Here is a 19,786-nt window from a genome sequence, read left to right as displayed (position 1 = left end):
AATGGAGCCTACTTGTGGGTGACCACATCTACAGGGCTCTTCCATGGCCTGTGAAGAGCTTGTGAGCAGGACTGGCCCTTGGGATTTCACGGGCATCCTGCGTTTATCCCACCACACTGGTCCACATCTACAACCAGAAAGTATCTTTGAGTAGAGTTTTGGCATTTGCAGCCAAAGCTCCCCTCGTCACTTTGGGCGGGAGTATCTTGTTTCTTCTGCAGGAGGTCCCAAAAGATGCCAAAATGTGGCCTTTGGTCTGAGTCTAATGCAAAGGAAATGGCCAATGGGACCCCAAAATACAAAAGTGTGCTCTGTGGCCAGAAATATCTTGAAAGATGGCTATTGGGGGGCACAGAATACCTTGGCAAAGAGTACGTGAGGAGGAAGGAGGGTGCAAGATGGGGCTTTGCTCCTCTATATAGGCTTTGTACTCTCTTTTTAAGTGATGTCAGCCCTGAAAGGTTTGAAATAGGATAGTATCGTGATCACAAGCTGTTGAGTCATGAACATTACAACACCTGTAATGTTTCCAGGATGCTATGAACATGTTCCTCCCCTATCCTGGTCTGCGTTGGCCTGACTTAGAAGAACTTCCATGGAGCGGGGGTGGAATATAGTGGAAAGAACCTGGGTTATAAAATCCGAAAGACTCGGGTTGGAATCCTACCCCTACAGCACGCTAGTGGATTGACCACAGGCACCTTCTGAATCCCAGTTAGTTGCTCTGGAAAATACGCCTCACCCTATTACCTCATAAGGTTGTGAAGATCCAAGAAAGCGTGGTGTTTGGTGTACCTGGCACAGAATAAACGGTTGTTATTATGATACCTGCCATGTTACCGCCCCCGCATGCTGCTGTGGATGCTGTCGTCCGCACAGATAGTGTCCCCTAGGGTTGACCGTGGGCAGAGCTCAACGTGGCTGACCTCGATAGATGGAGCCCGTGTTCAGGGGACTTCGGTGCTAGGGATCGCAGGGCTGCTGGATGATGGGATGGCTTTAAATACAACTTCCTCTTTTCTAAGGAGAAGTGAAGGATCGTTTGATAAAGGTGACTTGTTCTTCATCTGGTAAGAAATCCCTCCGTCACTCCTAAAGCGGTGACTCAGGAAGCAGATGTGAATGTTGCAAAGCCTCCCACACCTGCGTGGTCCCTGCTCCACGTGCTCTGCCGTGGGCTCACCCCCTTTCTGCCACACATTATCCTTTTGGGGTCTGGACCTTGTCAGAGACCAGGCCAGGAGCCTGGGACCCGGCTCTACAACTGCAGCCATAAAAGCAAGGCCTAAGAAGGTACAGGTCCCGTTTTGTGGTACGATGCCCCGCTGTGAGGTCACTGGGATCATCCCATCCGAACCAAGCTACCTCTCCATCATCCTCTCTGGGGGCACTTAACAAAAATCTAAAAAAAATCTAGGATTCTAACTAGAGCTCTAAGAAGTCTTAGAAATCAGCTGCTTCAAGTCTCTTGTTTTGCAAACAAGGAAAGAAACATCCACATAAATTGGGCAACATTTGGAATCAGTTATCGTAAGAACTGGAATGAAGCGCAAGTTTCCGGAAGCCTGGGCCTGGAGGTCGGACAGATGGGTTTAAATCTTTGCCCGACAATATGCTACTGTGTGATGTGACTGTCTCTGGAGTTTTTAGTCTCTTCTTCAGAAAAATGGGGAAAACAATACCACCCCTGCAGAGATAAGCAAGCTAAATCAGTTTATATATTTTAAATCCCTAACTAGACCACACTGCCTCTCGAAATGTCACTTCACCATGTAATAATTGTAAATGTTTAATGATTGACCAAAGTTTCAAGGCAATATAGTTGAAAAAGATGGTCCACCGAGAAGCTCTCAGAGTGTTTCTGCTGCGGAAGACAAATGAATAAGCTTCACTTTGCTTACTTTATTTGTGATAGAATGTTCTGTCTGCTGGGAAATTTATAAAACCTAGAGTACAACTGTCCCATCAACATTTTGAAAAATTGTGTACTGTGTGGTAGGTTTGCTTTCCTAAAATCCCTAAGGATTATTCCAACATAAACTTCAAGGCGAAGCAGTTTCAGCATTTTCCCAGATTCAAAGGCTCGTTCAAATCAAGTAACAAATGAATCTTTTAGAGGTCACCTTTCTAGCAATCCTGCTAGATAGAACACACCAAGAATAAACAAATAAGACATCACAAAGCCCATGTCCCAAACCTCCTGGGAGAATGTCTCAATTCATAAACCATTTACTCTTCCTTGGTCGTAATTCAAGCAAGACAGAGCTCCTTACCTCCCACTCCCCAGCAGAGGAAAGGTAGCAAATTGGATGAAAAAGCGATTAGAGGCAGGCAAACTGGCAGCAATGAGAAAAATTTACAGCCAGGTGAGGATACGGGAAAAGCAACAGAGGGGGGAAATACAGAAGACAAAACTTAAAAATAAAATGGCAAAATGAAGCCTCTAATTTTCAAGGCAGAGAGTTCTAGATTCCTTAATAGTCCCTGAGGACATTTTAACATAGCACACAAGCTGACATTTATTAAGATAAACTGGAGTTGTCAAGTTGTTTCTTCAGGTTGAAAAAGTTAAAATAAAGCCTTGACACTTAAATTAGAAAGTTTCAGATACCGGGAAAATCGCTTGAGTGAACATTTCCATTCTCTGACAATGTCAGATGAACAAGGCCTACCTGTGACTAACTTCCACGCGCAGAAACACTGTCTTGCCCGTTCTCCCAGACTTTTTTTTCCCCATCACTAGCAACTCGGTGGTTTAGCTGATTTCTAGCCTACGAACAGGTCAACTTTGTTCACGAGCTGCAGACCGCGCATCCCTTCCCACCTGCCTCCCCGCCGGCTCCTGGTCCCACGAGCTCCAGCACACCCTTGTAAAAGTCCTTGAAATGGTGCATTTGGGGTTTATTTTTTCCTGACATTTCTCTCCCTTGTCTCCTCACCTCCTGGCAGAACGAATCACTCCTTTATTTCCGTAGCACTTCATTCCCACTCCTCAGATCACACCAATAAAACTGTATTGTCTTGTCTTCCGAGGACTCAAGATTATTCAGGTAAGGACCCCATCCTATGTACCCCCCAGATCCCTGGAATTGAACGTAATAGACAACCAAACCCCTTGAACGAATTTCTGTTTAATTTTCTAGTTTGACTATTGGAAATTCTTTCAATATTACATATAAGGTTATAAAAGAGTATCCTTGAATTCTGAATGTTGACTTTGTTGGAAATTCACTTAACTGAAAAGACTTTAAAAATACATTTCAACTTGGTACTTCTTTGCCATTTCTTTTGGATAAATGACCATCTGGAACCTAAAGTATTATAAACAGATTTAGGCATTTACTATTTTGTTCAACAAGCAACTGGTGTTTGGATAGTCACATTGTTCCAATTACTAAGCCTGGAGATAGAAAGAGCTGATCTTTCCTCATGCACCGCACTTACAGAATTGTTTATCCTGACTATCACCTCCTCTGTCCCAGAGGTAATGAAATAAGTCAACAGCCCTTGTGGACAGCTTGTTTCCTCCCTAATCATTGCCATAATCAAATTCAGTATGAAGATTAAGCTACAGAATACACTTTGGGCTCTGACTTTTTTTTTTTTAAGTGAACTTAAATGGGAGATATTTGTAAAAAAAAAAAAAAAAAAAAAAAAAGTATCCTGAGTACAAACCCATATTCCCTTAGCCAATGTTTCCTCCAATTCCTCATCAACCCACACAAACACGGACATGCATCTTGTTCGAGGCTCTTGTCAAGCCAAGGAAGGAACGCCACAAGCCATAAATGATAAGCCATTTTATGTAATCATATTACATTCAAAAGCACGTGGTATCCTGCTGCTGGGAACAGAGGGCCTGGTTTGTCTGTCGTCAAGACTCCTGTGGGTGCCTCATAGAAAAGTAGGAGTGATAATTACACTGTTTGGATGAACGTCCTGTCACAGGAGCTCTTCTTGTAAACACACACCTGACCAGCTCTGAAATCACAGACCGAGTGAGCGAGCTCCCTGGTCTCCCGGCAGGTGCTCCTGGACTCAGGTTCCCATGCACCTGCTCCTGCCACCATCAACAGGTTTCCGAGGGGTGGCTGCCTTCTCCATAAAACAGCAAAGTAAGCTCCAAGGAGAGAAGCCCAAAGAGATGCACAGGCCGGGGGGCTCGGCCACGCTGAGGGTGAAGCACTGCCTTCCCCTGCCGGTTGCAGGCACCGACTGGGCCTCAGCACCTCCCCTGCGGCCCAGGGTCCCTTGCCTGCTTCTCCCTTGGGGGGCCACGTGGGGACTACATTTCCCAGCCTCCCTTGTGGTTCAGAAGGGTCACGTGACAGTCACTGCTGCCTACAGGTGGCACTTAAGAGGCCTGGCCCGCAGAGGAGCCTTCGCACGAGCCTCGCGCTCTTCTGTCCACGGAGTCGGTGTCAGTTCTCAGCCTCTGCCCAGCTTAGAAAACAAAAGTGAAGATGACAGAATGTCCATCAGCCTGGATCTCACTGGGCCACAACTTCCTACTCCTGACTGGACTCCCATGAGTAAGAAATAAACGCTCTTGGGTCACGTCCCTGAAGTTTCAGGACTTAGCGGCAAGGATGACCTTTAATAAAATCAATGGACTTTATTCAGCGAAGGGCATTGCCTCACAGCCTAACCATAATAAACGTTCCGGAGCTCTTCGGGATTGGGAGCCACAATCCGGTATCTGGTCTGGAGCCCGGTTTAATTTCCTGGTGGCTGAAGAAATATTTGGCAAGCTTCTGTCTGCAGTTGGGTTGCAATGTGTGCACCAGTGCACGCAAAACTCCCAATTTCTCTTGCCTTGGAATGGAGATTTTTCTCCCAAACAGGAAGACACACTTGATGACATTCCGTGTAGCTTGATAGGCTATTGGGGGAAGGCAACATGGCTTGGATTGTCATCTCCAGACAGATGTGAGCATGTGCTTCTCAAAACTACACTGCATCCTCCTCCCACAAAGCCAAAGTGAGGGACACAGCAGTGAATTAGCATGTGCCATTTAGTGACAACTACAAGCTAAAATTGGAAAGGCCAAGGAAGCCGTTGCTGTCGAACATCTACGTCCTCTCCCAGCTCCCGTGAGAGGGAGATGGCCAAGACTAGAGGATGCCACATGGGGGCTTCCAGAGCCTCTGTTCTTACAAAGCTCTTTTGATAGAAATAACTTCCAGGGAGAGAAGCCTGAATAAATGTTGAAATTCACAGTCCACTCTATCATGCAGCCCTTTGTTTTCCCTTTGAGTGACTTTTCCCCATCCAAGCTTCTCCTAGATATATGCAGGGCCAAACTCAAAGACCTCAAAAAGGGAGGGAAAGCTGAGATTCCCAGATCCTGCTGCATCAGGGATACTGTGATGGAAAGTGCAAGGTGAAATTCCTTAAGTGACATCTCAGTCACAATCTATAATCAATCCAAACCAGGGAAAGAGAGTGTTTTACAGGATTAAGAGGTGACATCTGCAGCCCAACCACTCAAGTTCAAGTACTGGCTGTATCACTTCCTTGCATCTGACCTAGGGCAGGATCTTTTGTCAGCCTGGGCTCTCTCCCATGAAGTAGAGCTAGCAAAAATAGCCACCTCACAAGACCATTGGTAGGGATTAAGATGAATAGTCTAAGGACAGTGTTCAGTAGATAATAAGGACTCAGTAAACACTTGCCAATATTAGGAGATAAGGCAGGTGTCCAGGTCCTTGTCAATGTACCCATTGAACCTTGGTCAGGGTCTGGGAAAGATGTACAGCTGTGTTTACCCCAATGTTTGCTGGAAAAGCAGATGAGAGGAAATCAATCTCTCAAGCCATGCCCTAGACTGAATTAGACCCAATGTGTCAGAAAGAAGATAATAAATAATACTATAGCAAATATAACATACCATTTTCACATGTATACTTTTATCTCATCTTTAACATCCTAGCAGATAATGCAGATGCTTTTATTTCCACCACATAGATGGAGAAATTAAAACTCAGGGGAGACGTGATTTGCTGAAATTCACACAACTGGCCCCACAACACGGCCAAAATTTAAGCCTGGGCCTCTCTATCCTGGAGACAAGGAGCCAATCCACTGTGCTTGGAGAGGGGACATGTCAGACAGACATTTATTCTTGGTTAATCCGAAAGGATTTCACAGGAGAGCATAAATGAAAATCTTAGAAGAATGGAGTTCTACATGAAGCAAGGAGGAAAGCAGGATATCAAGATCATTCTCTTAGGGCTGGCGAATTTTCCCAGGCTAGGATGCTCACAGAAGGAATGCAGCCTGAAGAGGAGTGTGGGAGCAAAATAACAGATGAAGGCTAGTGGCCTTCAAAGGGGGGAATGGTAATAATAGCATTTGCTGCAGGACCCCCCTCTGCGCTCACCCCTGTGCTGAAACTTTTATAGACATTCTCCCACTTAATCCTCCCAACTCTGTAAATGCGTAGTATTGTCATTCCCATTTACAAGAGAGGAGACTGAGGTCGAGGTCACTTAGGTAGCGTGTGGTGGAATCAGGATTCAGACCGAGGCTGGCCTGACAGGGGAGCTTATATCAGCCTGCCCCTGAGGCTCACAGAGAAGGCAGGGTACACAATGTCTCTCATGTGCAATAAACTGCAGGACAAATATAAAAAAAAAAAATAAGTGAAGCTATATAGTATAAAATTAAGCTGCATAAAATGAAATTAAGCTGTAGAACTAAGGCTAAATTTTCAAATCACAGCATAATGTTACCCCAACCCATGAGAAGCAGAATCGTCAGTACATAGAGGAAGAACTAGAAGGGCTGACCTTAGGCAAGGAGTAGAACAGCAATGGCTCCAACAGGTAACCTGGAATACATGTGAGCATATCCAGCAAAGAGACCGTCCAGGGAAGATTTTATCTCCTTCATGAGAAAGGAAGGAAAAATAATCAACAATAGATAGCAAGGGAATAAGCAGAGCCATCCTTTTCCTCACTGAGGATCCATGGGGCTTTTGTATGAATTCATTGGGATGAATATGAGAAGCCCCAGATGGAAGATGTGATGTGTCATAGGCACTGGGTACATGTGAAGCACATGAAATAAATAGTCCTTTGTGTCCCACCTTCAAAGTCCTTGTCAGATCTGAGCTCCACCTGTACTCATGTTCAGTGAAAATTTTCCTTTACGTTGACTCGTCTATTTTAAAACCTAGCCTTGTCCTCTGCCATAATAGCCATGAGTTCATAGGTATGAGGTGTGACACATTTCTTCTCAATATTCATGAAAAAAAAAAACACATCAGCACAGAAGATGGTATATATGAAAACACTTCATTAACAAGGGACATTACAAACTGTAAGTGTTTGTATGATTCTGTCTCTTTCTATTAAAAAAATGTTAGAGGCATCTGGGGGGCTCAGTGGTTGAACATCTGCTTGTGGCTCAGGTCGTGACCCCGGGTCCTGGGATGGAGTCCTGCATCGGACTCCCTGCATGGAGCCTGCTTCTCCCTCTTCCTGTGTCTCTGCCTCTCTCTCTGTGTCTCTCATGAATAAATATATAAAGCGAAAGAAAGAAAAGAAAAAAAGAAAAGAAAAGAAAAGAAAAGAAAAGAAAAGAAAAAAAGAAAAAAGAGAAGAAAGAAGAAAAGAGGAAAAGAAGGAAAGGAAGGAAGGGAAGGGAAGGGAAGGGAAGGGAAGGGAAGGGAAGGGAAGGGAAGGGAAGGGAAGGGAAGGGAAGGGAAGGGAAGGGAAGGGAAGGGAAGAAGAAAATTTTAGCGGTGCATGGCTGGCCCAGTTGGTCGGGCATGCAATTCTTGATCTCAAGGTTGTGAGTTCGAGCCCCATGTCAGGTATAAAGATTACTTAAATATAAAATATTTTTTTAAAAAAGAAAACTGAGTGAAATAAGTCAATCAGAGAAGGACAAACATTATATGTTCTCATTCATTTGGGGAATATAAATAATAGTGAAAGGGAATATAAGGGAAGGGAGAAGAAATGGGTACGAAATATCAGAAAGGGAGATAGAACATAAAGACTCCTAACTCTGGGAAACGAACTAAGGGTGGTAGAAGGGGAGGAGGGCAGGGGGTGGGGGTGAATGGGTGACGGGCACGAGGAGGGAACTTGATGGGATGAGCACTGGATATTATTCTGTATGTTGGCAAATTGAACACCAATAAAAAATAAATTTAGTATAAAAAATAAAATTAAAAAATTTTAAAAAATAAAGTTCGTGTCAAATAATTCCAAATAAATAAATAAAAGAAAACTTTTAAAAATTAAACTTATCTAGCAATGGTCAATCAATCACTAAAATAATTCACTTTAAAATTTGGAGAATGTTCTGCTACAACTTCAGAACGAAGCATCAACATGTTTCCTTTTCCCTGCAGAGATAATACAACTGCACAATTTCTATGCAGGTCGTTGAGCAGGAAATCAAACTTTATCCCCAAATTCTGGATTGTGATATCATTAAATCATGTAGGCTCAGAGCTGAAAAGAGCCTGAGATGTCAACTTGTCTAGTCCTCTCGTATTACAGAGGAGACATTGAGTGCTGGAGAATTTTAAAACCGTACTATGGTCACAAGGCAAAATGGGATTCAAACCAGAGGTGCGAGCCCCTCAGCCAGTGCCCCTGTCGTTCCATGAACCCGCCCCCAGGAATGGCAGAGGAACCAGAGCTGCTGTGCTGTCCTCAATCCACCGACATCCAGTTAGAAAAGAACCTTGTGGGCAGATTAGAAGACCAAGACATAGACATTGCCTTCAGGGTGTCCACAGTCCAGAATGACCTGGACACACATAAACATGACCCAACTAACAGGAATATAAAACTGAGAAACTGCCTGGATTTTCCTAAGATGACCTGAAAGGTAGTCACAGGGATGCAGACTGAAGCAAGCCCCTATGTAGTTGGTTACTACTGTGGAGGTCGATGTGCCCGCCCAGGGGTGTCTACTTCCAGCTCACCACCCTGGGGGCACAGCAGCACAGGGCATTGGTGGCCTCCTAGCCCTAACATCAAAGGACATCAACCTCACCTTTAGAAACCATGACAATCCCACCCTTCCCCTAGGGCTGCTGCTAATTTTTTTAAAAATATTTTATTTATTTATTTATTTATTTATTTATTTATTCATTCATTCATTCATTCATTCATTCATTCATGAGAGAGACAGAGAGGCAGAGACACAGGCAGAGGGAGAAGCAGGCTCCATGCAGGGAGCCTGACATGGGACTCGATCCCAGGTCTCCAGGATCATGCCCTGGGCTGACGGTGGTGCTAAACCGCCGAGCCACCCGGGCTGCCAACTTCCTCTAATTAATCTAACGCCTGTCCTATTGAGGCGCACCCTCTCACTCATCCAGTCATTCAATAGTCTGAGATTTGCACCAACATACAAAGCAACAGAACAAAGAGCTTGGAAGCAATCTTTCTAGCTCATTGTCTGAAATCATAGTTCAGCCATACAAAAACATCTTCACGTTCTAACATCTCTGGAAAGTTCGATCTAGGTGACCACTCACATAAACATTCTAAGATTTATAACCTTAAAGAAAACATGTTGCTCGAAGAAATACATATCACCTTTTAGAAAAGAGTGTTTTCTTTAATAACAAAAGAATCTAATCAATGGTATTTTCTGAAAAAAAAAAAAAAATACTGGTTTAAAAATTTAGTTATTCCTGAGACGCCTGGATGGCACAGTCAGTTACGTGTCTGACTCTCGGTTTCGGCTCAGGTCATGATCTCAGGGTTGTGAGATCGAGCCCTGCATTGGGCTGCACGCTCAGCAGGGAGTCTGCTTGAGGTTCTCTCTCCTCCTCTGCCCCTCCCCCATGCTCACTCTCTTGCTCTCAAATAATGTTTAAGATTTTTTAGTTATCCCATTATAGCTGATTTCCATCTCTCTCTGTTCCTGATACCATTAACTGATGCTGTCCACTATGTTCTAGGTCGGTAGAGGAGGAGGAAAGGGTAAAAGGGACCCAAAGCGATTGTCAGTATTTACCAGGTGTTTTACATAATTTCATGGAACCCTCACAACAGTCTCCTCAGCCAGGTATTCTTATACCCATGTGTGGAATCAGAGTTACTACACTCCAGGAAAGGGGGGCATCTCTAATAATAGGCCCAGTAATAATCTCATGATAAAAACAAGGGCATGGAGCATGTGTCAGCAACTCTGTTAAGGACTTTCATATAACAGCGCACCTACTATGTGCCAGACCCCATGTGCTTTCCTTATTTGAGTCATTTTACCCCCTCTGTAGCATTGGTATTCTCATTATCCACCTTGAACAGCTGAAGAAACTAAGTCACACAGGCAGTCAGTGGCAGAGCCAGTGATTGAACCTGGTTCCTAGATGATGGCTTTAACCCCCAAGCCAACTTCCTCTGTTAAGCGGGGGCCCTGCCCAGAGCCTCTGGTTGATAGGTGACCCTGCTGGAATGCAGCCGGCACACCACAGGACCCCAGAGGCGTGTTCTTCATCATCAGGCCATCAGCACTTCCCTTTGCCAAACCTAACACCTGCATTTAGTGCCCTTGACTCTCTCCTCTTCCTCTTTGAGGACCTGGCTTCATTACTTGCACTACACACTTTCTTTCTCCACTGGACTCTTCCCCTCTGCAAAAAAAAAAAAAAAGAAAAAAAAATTCTGCAGATTGGCTTTCTCCAGAAACTTCTCCCTGGACCTTGCTTCAGACTTCAACAATCATCCTCTCTTTTCTCCATTGCCTCTTCTTGAGAGCAGCCTACACACACTGCTTCTCCTCTATGCCTAAGCTCTGCCTGACTCTCAAGTCTCTGAAAATGGTCTCCGATCCTTCCATTCTCTTGGCCACACTCCCAGCGCCAGCCTGCAAGGATCTTTTGGGGACACTTGTGGGAATCTCATGAATAGAAGCAGCTCTCCATTTCCCTCTCATGCTTTCATACTTCTGTGCCCTTGCTCACGCTCTTCCCTCCACATGAATCGCCTTCCCTAGCCCTGACCTCTTCTTGGTCAAGACCTGCTCACCTTCCAGGTCCAGATCTAAACACTTCAGCTGGAAGCACTCCCTCCTCCTTCCTCTGAGCTTTATGACTTTTTTTTTTTTAAAAGATTTTACTTATTCATGAAAGATACAGAGTGGCAGAGACTCAGACAGAGGGAGAAGCAGGCTCCATGCAGGGAGCCTGACGCGGGACTCGATCCCGGGACTCCAGGATCATGCCCTGGACCAAAGGCAGACGCCCAACCACTGAGCCACCCAGGCGTCCCTTTATGACTTTTTTATAGCACTTTTTGTTTAAGTACAAGTCTTAGCTCCCCTAAACTGTACCCTGTATAGCCCAGGGGAGAGAGTCCTGTGAGGGTAAGAATCCTGTGAGGACCAGTAGTCCTAATTCATCTTTGTGTCAGCCACGGGGCCTTGCACAAAGAGGATGCTCCATCAGTGGTTGTTGAATGTTCATTCACTGATCTCAGGCTTGATTCCTAACTCCAGATCTCACTGCACAAACTCAAGTCAAGAGGTTGCTTAGCTCACGGATCACCTGCTGCCCTGTTGGCAGGAACTGAATCCACCAAAGCTCATAGAACCACATTTGATCCTCTAGAAGTGGGCCGAAGGAAATGATTTCTAGGAAGTCAAGGAGTTTTGACAGCAGAAAGAGGAAACATTAGAAATGTGGCTCAGTGTAACTCTCTGCTTAAGAAGAAACATTTATGAAGCTGGTAGATATCACTATTAAAATGCTCTAGCTAAATGTTCATTTGTGTGTTGACTTGCCCCACTAAATGTTCCCAGTCATTTCAATTTAATAGGTTCAGTCAGCTATGGTTTGGAATGTTAATATTGTATTAAAAAGTATTTAAAAGCTCTTTGTATTCTATCCCTAAGTCACTTTTCCCCAGGAGGATGGTGACTGTATGAATCCTCAAAAAGCCTCTATTAAGAGCACACGGTGGTATCTCATAAATATTAATTGAGCACTACAGGATCCTCAGCTGTCAGGTGCTAGGTGAAGTGCACACTTTTGCCAGGTATTTAAGAGTCACCCCATCCTTAATTACCTTCATAAGCTTTCGATACACCATGTACTATATGGGGTCACATCCCAACCCTTATTTTAGAGAATCAAAAACAAAATGCATCACTCTTACAGTATCTCATTTAATTTTTACCAGAGTTCTTTATAATGCTATTAGTCCTCTTTTGCGGTCAAAGAAATTGAGACTTAAAAACGTTAATTAACTCACCCAACAATTTGTTTAACTGTAAAACTCAATGCTATATGATGAGCATTAAAGAATGTACTTGTCATGATGAGCCCTGAGTAATGTATAGAATTGTTGAATCTCTGTATCATACACCTGAAACGAATATAATTCTGTATGTTAACTATACTAGAATTTTAAAGACTTAAAAAAACCCTCAATGCTATGGATTCCATATAAACACTATGTATATAGAGGAAGCAATGAGATAGGTATCCTCAAATATTGCCAGCGGGAGATCACACAGAGAAAATATTTCCAGAAAGCAGTTGCACAGTATACATTAAGAATGAATATGCATGCGTGTGCATATATGTGTATGTAACATTATCTATATAATAACCACCCACTAACTACACTTCTAGGAATAGAGCCTAAGAAAATAAACAGAGATGATTTTTTAAAATCTGATATAAAGATATTTATTATCATATCATTTTTAATAATGACAAGTAGGAAGCAAAATAAGAATAGCTAAGCAATAATAGAATAAGATGCAGTCCTTAGAAAGAAATTTTTATGTTGTCTTTAAGATAATAAAAAGGACCGGCATAATGTAAAATGAAAAAAAAGGTAGAAAACAGAATATATATGTAGGATTCCAATTCAAAAGGCTAGAGAAAAGCACAACGATTATTAGCAGTAGTTGCCTTTCTTCTTTACATGTTTTTGTTTTCAAATTTTTCTACCAAATTTAGGGAAAAACCCTGTTACTTAACAACAAATAAATTGTTAAAAAATCATTTCCATGGTTATGCAGGAACTTAAAGCCAACTTTTTGCCTCCAATCTCAGGACTCTGGCGCCTGCACCACTCTCTCTCTCACTATGCGGAGGAATGAACCATCGCATAAAATACACCAGTATCACAGGGTGAGCAGTCAACTCTGCAAAAGGGCCAATCAATATGAAGCAAATTATATCAGATTGTTTTATATGTAGTCCTATGTAGACATGGCCCCAGAAAGGGGGTCAGAACCATGTCCCACAAAACTAAAGTGCTTTCTCTGCACCGCTTCCTGCAATTTTATTTCTTAAATATACTAGGACTGCTGGACCCCTCTCAATCTCTAATGCTTTCTTCCAATCACTTAATAATACCCTTTTTTTTTCAAATATAGGTTATCACTGAATCTGAGGATAAGACAATCCTCAAATCCCTCATGAACTAGAATTAACCTGCTGTAAAATATTTTCGTTCCATCCTCTCAGAAAGAGAAATGGAATTAGAACCCTCTAGCACTTCCCTATTGATGGCCATTAACCAACAACCCATAAAATTCTCGCCCATAGCAAATGTGCAATGTCTTCAAGGGCTCCTCGATGCGTTTCATTTTCTGTCCTGTAAGTACGACTTCACAGATGAATACATTTGTTCTTATTTTAATCATATTCGTATTCTACATACAGGTCTCTAGTGAAATTATCACTCTTGAGCTATGCTTTTCATTTATAAATGAAAGAAAAGCAGGTGGCTTGGGGGAGTGTATGTTCTACTACTTACAGTTTGAGAGGATTACACCATCGGTCATCCTCCCAGTGATCTCAAGGACTCAACTGAGCTTGACGTAGTTCCAACAGTAGAGTATATAAAGGAAATGAGCTGACAATGAGAAAAACTATCTTTTTTCTGAGATATACACATATAGAGCTCTGAAGAAGATCTATTTTCTAAAAGGTCTTAGTTCCAACTGCGCACACTAGTTCCCTCCTAGAAACAATCATGTTGCAAAAATAAAGGGGGAGGAGACATTTTTGGGTTTTGATGATGTAAGATAAACATGATTTTCACGGTTCTTTAACCTCTCACTATGCAAAGGACACCCAAAGTTACTGCAAATCAACGGTTAATAACACTGCCCCACAGATTACCATGGAAACCATTAATTCTGGGTCATCTCTTCTGACTATAGGACAAATTGTTATTGTTTGACTAAAGCAAAAAAAGAAAAACAGTAGATATTTGTTTCTTCCCAAAAGTTGCTGGGCTAAACCTGGTTACCTTAATTAATATTCCCCTCTGGCCTGATAAATGTTACTTCATCATCAGATAATAGAGTAGGAGCTTTATGATCATAAAATAGAGCATAAAACAGGATCATAAAAATTCCTGTGTAACACTCCTATAAGGAAAGCTTCTGATATAGAGAAAGTAAAAGAATTCATCACGGAAGGCAATCATTATCGGGGCTCTCCTTTGCCACTTAACTCTCTTTCCGGAAGCTCATTGGTGATAGCTTGAAGATGTATAGATACGAAGTATGTTCCCAACACAGACAGGTCATTCAAGCTTTTACTGACTTGAGATCATCCTCCTTGGGTCCTTTCTCCACGTACCCCAAATGTAGGCACGACTGCGTACAAGAGCTTCAGACAAATCACTCTGGCCATAAATAGTAAATGTATTTCACAGAACATTTCTAGAAACCTTATCTTGTTCTACTTTTTAAATGTTGATTTTTTTTTAAATAGCGGCTTAGATTTGGAAATATCTATTTTATTCCTGCCTTGAAAATGGAATGGAAAAAGGGAAGTGCAGGCAATTTTGAGGTCTGTAGCTCAACAAGTTTTTAGTCTACAGGCATCAATGGCTAAATAAATTGACTCAATTGCTAAGTTAATTTTTCTATGATATCCTTTTGGAATTAGAAATATAAAAATGGGGGATGCCTGGGTGATCCCAGGGTCCTGGGATCAAGTCCCTGCATGGAGCCTGCTTCTTCCTCTGCCTGTGTCTCTGCTTCTCTCTCTCTCTCTGCGTCTCTCATGAATAAATAAATAAAATCTTAAAAAGAAAAAAGAAAGAAATATAAAAATGGGGACAGCATGAGTGCACTGGGATGCTCTGATAAATATAATGCATTCAGGGATTCTAGGCTACCCCCCAGTCTCTACAAAAGAAGTGTTCTATATGTTGGCCATTTTGTTGCAACTGTTTTTTATTTCTAGTTAATTTTTATTGCCATTTAATGGCAATAGTTATCGTAGGCTTTATTTTCACAGTAATTTTCCTTGCAAAATTATCTTTGATTCCTAAGAGATTTTTTAATAATTATAGGAAATAAGCACTCTTAAAGTTTCAGACTCCGAGCACCGCTGCTCAGTACATTTTGCCTTACGACATTGAGATTTGTGAAATATTCCTGCTCTGCATTATTTGAAGCCGAGGCTGAGAAAAGAACAGAAATGAAATCTATAGAGATCTGTCTCACAGTCACCTATCTTCTTTTTCATGTGACATTTTCCCCTGATGTTGTCTTCCTTGCTCAGACAAGGGGCTCGCACCCGCTATGGGTGGTCCATTCGGTCCACCCTGCATGCCCCTGGCCAGACCAAGCTCCCATCCTGCAAATTCACACCACTCACTCACCTGTACACTCTTCACACGGGCTGAGCTCGGGCTGAGCTCGGGTCCCTCCTCCGCCCCCACATCCTCAAGGTAGAGGGAGGCAAAAAAAAGAGCGTAAAGTCGGTTCTGTTGCTGTTTGGGAAAGGGCTCCCTTTCCTGCAGTCCTTGAACTCCTCTGCTTCGCACTCAAGACAAATCCGAATGCCATCCTCCTCCCAGGCCTCCCCTGCCTCCTCACCTGGAGGTGTATTCTCTGAATGACAATCCCCGGAGCCTTATTTGCCATTTTCATCAAGTTCCTGCTCTTTGGGGTTAGACTTTCCGAAGTGTTGTTCCTAACCCGATCAGAGCCCTTAAGGTCTCCAGCAAAATGGGGGGGAAGGGCCCAAGCCCCCCCTGAGAAGCGGGGCCTCAGCCGGGGGGTGGGGGGCCTTACCTGTGGGGCATGCCCGTGGTGCAGGCGGTCGTGTGCTCGCTGGACAGCTCCTGGAGCCTCAGGTACCAGCTCAGCTCCACGTCGCGCCCCAGAGCCACGGGCCGCACCCTGAGCCGGGCCGGCCCCGACGGGCTGAGGCTGCCGTCCTTCCCACCTTCTGAGGCTTTCTTGGGAGATCTGTCTTTGCCCCCGACGGAAAGCCCAGATTGCTTCCGTAGCCTGGTGCTGTCCTCTGCGATCTGGTTCCCCGCCGCCCCGCTCCGGGCCGCCAGCATCCTGAGCTCCGCTAGCAGCCCAGACTCCAAGTCACCGGCATCAGAGTAATTTGAATTGATTTTTCTGCTTCTGTCGCCCTGTCTTCCCTGTCCTCCCCCATCCCCTTAACTTTATCCTGCTGCTGAGCTGTAATTGAGCCAGGTCCCTGGCTGGGCATGAAAGGCTATCTCTCCAGCTTCCCTGAGGAAGAGCTGACGGGCGCTACCTGTGATATCCTTGCACACGGAAATTAAAACAAAAACAAAAACAAAACCCAACCCCTAATGGTTTTGTGATGCTGAAGCTGTGCGGTGCTAGTTCTTCTTCAACGCTTGGACTTAATTCATTTCAAAAAAATGTCTGAACCTTAGATCATTAAGGTCAGCAAATTATTTTTGGCCATCATGTTAGAGTTATATTTTTAAAAAGGACATCTAGAGGCTCATTAGCCATTCTTAATTAGAATCCCTTCAGAGTTTTCACAGCTTTAATGTGAATTTCCTCAAATAAGTTTAACGATATCAATGCAGGGGGAGGATCATTCCTTTAGTGTAAGCCTTAAAATAATGTTTAACTTACTTCATAATCCTTTGGGAGAGGGAGGTTTTTTGAATGTCAGTGAACCACATAATATGTGTCAAACATTCTTTCATTCCCAGTGAAGAATGTTAAGCCCACCGTAGCAGTAACTGACCCTCTGGATACTCCTCAAGGACGCAAGGCCTGAGAATCTCTCTACAACTGAGTAGACTGAGGCTGATGCTGGAGTGACAAAGCTAGTAGACTGAGGGGAAGCAGTAAGATGGAAGATGGAGGATGGAGTGTGTGCAGATGTGGATGGAGGTGGGGGTGCCCAGGGCCCAGGAAAACCAGCCCTGAAGATGGAGAGAGAAAGTTCAGTTAATGGCCCTTGTGCTCAAGCCCCATGGGACTGACCCACACATGCCCACCGATCTGTCCTAACTCAAGAGGCGATGATGTCAGTGCCCATCTAGGTGTCTACCACAACGCTGCTTGACCGCCCGCTAAGCCCAGGCATCCCCAACAGACAGCAGTCCCTCGGCTCTACCGACTGCCTCAGTGTTGGCTGCATGTGAAGAACTTGGGAACGTTGGCGAATTTCTCTAAACATGCGAGACCATAAGTTAAAAATAGAGGGATAGTGAACTTTTATAGCCTCTGAAAATAACAGGAAAGAAAGTAGGAAGGACAAGGTTCTTCTTAAAAAGTTAAATCTCCTGGAAATCATAGAGATGCCTTTGAGGAGCCCGAGGGCTGCTAATTAGTCAAAGCCAAGAGTGGGGGGCAGCAAATCACACCACGTGGGCTCTCCTGTATTTAGCTAAAAGCCGTTTCATGTTAACATCTAGAGTCGTCGAGGATTAGAACTATGACCACGAGACCACGTGTCACCTGAAACATTGAGCAAAGGGCAAGGAGGCAGCTTCTAGCAAGTACCAGGGTCTGTCCCACTGATACAGGGGAGCCTGAAGACCTCATAACATCAGCAGCTGCAACCTTCCCAATCCCTCCCCTGCCCCCAACCCTGGAGTCATCAAAGAGCTCTAACGACTACAGTATCCATAGCGACAGTCTCAAAGTGTGGACTCTGAGGACGGTCTCCCTAGTTCGAGATTGTTGGTCAAGTACCAGCTCAGAGGGCCCTGGAGTGGCACTGGGGAGCGGGAGCTACGTTCATTCAACCAAAGGGGTCTCACCGTTCCTCAGGCTTACCTTTCTCAGAAGGCAGTGCTGTTTTGTTGAGGAGCTCTGCAGTAAGGGCAGACTGCTGGGGTAACTCCGTCACCTACCAGCTCTCTGATCTCAGCAAATCACTTAACCCCACTATGTTTTACTTTCCTCATCTATAAAGACGGGAATAATTATCCACTTGGGGCAATTTTAAAACCTAGCCCTCGTTCCTTTTTTATGGCTGAATAATATTGCTTTGTCTATACACACCACAATTTCTTTACCCATTCCCTATCTTGGCTATTGTAAATAATGCTGCAATGAGCACGGGGGTGCCTATATCTTTTCAAGTTAATGTTTTTGTTTTCTTTCAATTCATCACCCAGAAGTGGAGTTACTAGGTCATAGGATAGTTCTAGGTTTAATATTTTTTCAGGAAATAAACTAAGTGTCCACCAGTGGATAAATGGGTAAAGAAATTGTGATTATGCACACACAGGGTCACATATGCAACAGGATACTACTCAGCCACGAAAAAGAAAGCAAGCTTGCAATTTGTGACAACACGGATGGACCCTGACAGCACGAGGCTAAGTGAAATAGAGTCAGACAGAGAAAGACAAATACCATATGATCTCCCTTAAATGTGGAACCTCAGAGGAGAGAGAGGAGAAGAGAGGGAGAAGGAGAGAGAAAAGGAGAGAGGGAAAGGAGAGGGAGAGGAAGGAAGCTCACAGATACAGAGATCAGATTTGTGGTTGTCAGGGGTAGGGTGTGGAGAGAAATAATTTCTTTCAAATGCAATCTCACTATATATTTCTTTTAGCCAATGTGTGTATATATACCTATATCTATATAAATCTTGGATTCATTCTTTTATTTATTCATTATAATTTTTGAGGTTCTATTGGGAGGTCCTCCACAGTAAGCTAAGCAGTAAGAATGGACAAGGCTGAACCTTACAGTATTTGCTAGGGAAGATTCACAGGAGGAAGGGGAGGAGGAGGAAGGAGGAGGAAGAGGAGGAGGAGGAGGAGGAGACAGAGAAGGAGAAGGAGGGGGAGAAAGAGGAGAAGGAAACAGAGAAGGAGGAGAAGGAGGAGGAGAAGGAGGGGGAGGAGGAGGAAAAGGAGGAGGAAGAGGAGGAGAAGGAGAAGAAAGAGAAGGAGGAGGAGAAAGAGGAGAAGGAGATAAAGGAGGAGGGGAAGGAGAAGGAGGGGGGAGGAGGAGAAAAAGGAGGAGGAGGAGGAGGAGGAGAACAAGAAGAAGGAGGAAAAGGAGAAGGAAGAGAAGGAGGAGGAGGAGAAAGAGGAGGAGACAGAGAAGGAGGAGGAGGGGGGAAGGAGAAGAAGGAGGGGGAGGGGGAAGGGGGAGGAGGAGAAAAAGAAGAGAAGGAGGAAGAGGAAGAGGCAACAGCCGCCACCGCCAGGTCCCTCAAGGAAGGCCACTGCAGTACAACAGCAAATGTACACCATAGTGATTCCCCAGTCCTTCCCCCTAAAAGGCCTTTCTCAGGTAAAATACTCAGAAGTAAGGTAATAGAAGTTTTGAGGGAAGAAGGGAGGGAGGCAAGGAGGGAGGGAGGGAGGGCGGGCAAGGACGGAGGGCTGAGTCCGGTAGGGAAAATCACACCCAGCCTGGGCACAGGCTAAGCGCATGGCCCGCAGGCTCTCAGGAAAGGAAGAGGATAGAACTCCCTGGACACAAAAGGGAAAATAAATAAATAAATAAATAAATAAACAAACAAACAAAAAGAAACAAACCCCAGGTAGAATGAAGAAAATAATCTTGATTGAGAGGAAAAGGCAC

General features: G+C 44.0%; 1 protein-coding gene across 2 annotated transcripts in view; it reads right to left on the bottom strand.

Annotated features, from left to right (window-relative positions):
* The window catches only part of KCNAB1 (potassium voltage-gated channel subfamily A member regulatory beta subunit 1), a 359,350-nt gene extending 342,928 nt beyond the window's left edge, over positions 1 to 16,422 (bottom strand). Inside the window, exon 1 of one of the 2 annotated variants that reach the window (XM_038571281.1) lies at positions 16,031 to 16,422. In XM_038571281.1, the coding sequence (XP_038427209.1) occupies positions 16,031 to 16,305 (275 nt within the window). In that variant the 5' untranslated portion in view covers positions 16,306 to 16,422. Of the gene's footprint in view, positions 1 to 6,792; positions 6,966 to 16,030 lie in introns of those variants that run through there. The other variant, XM_038571284.1, reaches the window with a different exon arrangement.
* Between the last annotated feature and the right edge of the window lie 3,364 nt (positions 16,423 to 19,786).

The sequence above is a fragment of the Canis lupus genome, chromosome 23 (genome assembly GCF_011100685.1).
Source record: "Canis lupus familiaris isolate Mischka breed German Shepherd chromosome 23, alternate assembly UU_Cfam_GSD_1.0, whole genome shotgun sequence".
Lineage (NCBI taxonomy): Eukaryota > Metazoa > Chordata > Mammalia > Carnivora > Canidae > Canis > Canis lupus.
This window is presented reverse-complemented; position numbering and strand designations above follow the sequence as displayed.